This window comes from Phytophthora cinnamomi (genome assembly GCF_018691715.1).
Source record: "Phytophthora cinnamomi strain GKB4 chromosome Unknown Contig19, whole genome shotgun sequence".
Taxonomy (NCBI): Eukaryota; Oomycota; class Peronosporomycetes; order Peronosporales; family Peronosporaceae; genus Phytophthora; species Phytophthora cinnamomi.
In genome coordinates this window covers 959,775-962,287 of record NW_027150952.1, presented here as the reverse complement: position 1 = coordinate 962,287, position 2,513 = coordinate 959,775, and the positions used below count along the sequence as shown (strand labels likewise).

Genomic DNA, 2,513 nt, shown 5'->3' with positions numbered 1-2,513 from the left:
AAACAACACTTACGTAGCCAGTTAGTGTATACATGTTTGCGGAGTACACTACAGGATCTTCATCACGAATATATTATGGTACTCGAGGTTTGAAACACAATACAGTACGGATCTATTTGGCAGTGCTTCCGTATCTTACGGGTTGGATGAGAAAAACCTTGCCGGGGTACGCATTATAGTACGCTCGCCAAATGTCAGCGTTCGGACTCCAGCTTCAGTACCTTCATGGAGATGACGTCCGGGGTCTTGTTTTAGGACGTCCAGTGCTTGAACGAAGGAGAGCTCTACAGACTCATCCAGTCCTTGAACGAGGGAGCGTTCTGCAGCTTCTTCGTAAGCCGCTTAGCCTCCGGGTTTTTCATATAAATGTCGCCAGCTGCTCAGTCTCCGGATTTTTTATGGCCTCTTTAATCATTGTCTCCGACTTCTCACTGTAGAACTTTTCGAACGTCTCGAGCATCGTCGATTTATAGAACGGATACTTATCGTTGAACACCTCCCAGTACCTGGCCCAAATATCGAGAAGTGGACTAGTGAAGAGGTCATCTCCAGCCTTGTCAAGTTTAAGGCGCTCAAACATGTTAATTGGGTTGTCTGGGCTAGCGAGCCAGCTCGTCACCATCTCGTCCTGGTACTTCGTTCCGTCATCCAATGTACACAACCGCTTAACGATATCTACGTGCTCTGGATTAGCCAGCGAGGTCGCCACCTCGTCCTTAAACTTCGTGGCGCCGGGACCGCCATCCAATGTACCCAAAAGCTTAACGATACCGTCTTCTCCATAGGTCTCCGTGAAGGCGTCCAACTGAGTCATCGCCTTCCTGGGATTCTTTTTGTTGTATGGCGCGAGGTAGTTTGACCACGTAGCAAACTGTGGGCTGTCAAACAGCGCACCCGTAGCCTTGTCCAGCTTCTGCGTCTTCAGTACGTCAAGTGGAGGGAAGTCACTCTCCAACCAACGCCTAAGCTGCGCTGCCTCAAGTGATGTGGCGAGTTCCTTGGTGTTTGGATTCTTCATCGCCTCAGCCATCTTTTGCGAGAAGCCATCACCGCCTAGATTGGCCGTAATTGCCGCGGCGATAATTTCCTCGGGGTCTTGTTTATTGCTCATCTTCACGTATCTCTGCAACAACTGGAACTCCTTACTCGCGAGAAGATTGCCTTCCACCTTGCCCACCTCCAGTGCATTGAAGGCCTTGTTCGGGTGCGTGTTTTCCTGATTTAAGCCGTTGAGCAGACTCGTCACGTGCATGTTGTCGCTGATATCGTCTATTTTCTTCATCACGCCACTGACAATGTCATCAAAGAGGTTGATACCTAAGATCCCTCTCTCTTCACCCTCTTCAGCGTTAGTTGTCGTGTGTGTTCTCAGAAGCCGTTTAATTGAGGAAGCGTCCAGGTCAGTGAGGCCGCGGGCCACAATTGGGGAGGACGCCGTCAAGGTCGAAGTGGCACCAGCGCTGGCAACGAAGATTGCGGCCGCCACTATAATGTAGTGAACACGCATGGAAGAAGACTTAGCTGTATGTACACGGTAGTGGGGGCTTGAACGGTTATTGAAAAGTGCGTGCTATCCATTGACTAACTGTGCGATCGCAGTGGATTGAGAAACAGATGGTTTGCAGATCATTTCTGCGCTGGGATTTAGGAAGCAGGTGTTGTGTCGTTGAAAATAACGGCTCTGGGTACAATCCGTGGTGTGGTAAACTGTGGAGCACAGCACAGTAGTTTCAGACTTGAACACAGTAGTTTCACAACGGACGCATGGCGCCCACTGGTAAGGGTCGCCATGCCAGCAGTCGCAGGGGCAACGACCAAGTAGGAGCTGTAGGAGAGGCAACTTTCTAATACTCACTATCGCTTTTGCATTCAACAGCACAAAAGACCACATAAACCCCTGTACAAGGCGATAGAGCTATTAATACATATGCTCAGTAAATCTGAACCCTGACCGCCTCCCTTTTCTGGCCGGTGAGCAGTTCCCATGATGCTGCGCGCTTGTCGGAGGAATTTAGATAATACAGTAGAAAACTACTGTTTTGTTTCCCAGTGAGTGCGGACAAATGCAGTACTGACCCAGTAATTATTAAATTCGTTCATCAAAGCAAATGTACTTAGCCTTGTAAGTTCGTTCATCTATAACCCAATCCGTTTTTATCATTTTGAGGTGGGTTTCGACAGCAGTAGTGGAAGACGCTGAGAAAGACCTGTTATTCTCTAACACTAGCGTTTTTTGTATTTTATGCTTTGTACAAGGCGATAGAGTTGTGTTCAGTGAGCTCCCAGTAAATCTGCGCCCTGACCTCGGCCAGCTGTTCCCGCCGATGGCGGCGTTGAACTCCTCGGGGGTACTCAGCTCGATCGGTATAGTCGGGGGTGGGCCGGTGCCACAGTGCTACTTCAGCTTCAATGGGTGGTGGACGTCTGTATGGCGATGTGGCCAGCTATTGTGATCCAGGTGTCCGTTCCTGTGGGATTTGATGTATAAAAATGTTTAGCAGTTCATAAAAATG

The 2,513-nt window shown here is 49.1% G+C and overlaps 1 protein-coding gene across 1 annotated transcript; it reads right to left on the bottom strand.

Moving 5' to 3' along the window:
- Nucleotides 1-358: 358 nt before the first annotated feature.
- IUM83_13083 (uncharacterized protein) lies at nucleotides 359-1,252 on the bottom strand (the record flags this gene model as incomplete). Its single annotated transcript, XM_067937741.1, has 1 exon — nucleotides 359-1,252. The coding sequence occupies one exon, from the start codon at nucleotides 1,250-1,252 to the stop codon at nucleotides 359-361; it is 894 nt and encodes a 297-aa protein (XP_067795835.1).
- Between the last annotated feature and the right edge of the window lie 1,261 nt (nucleotides 1,253-2,513).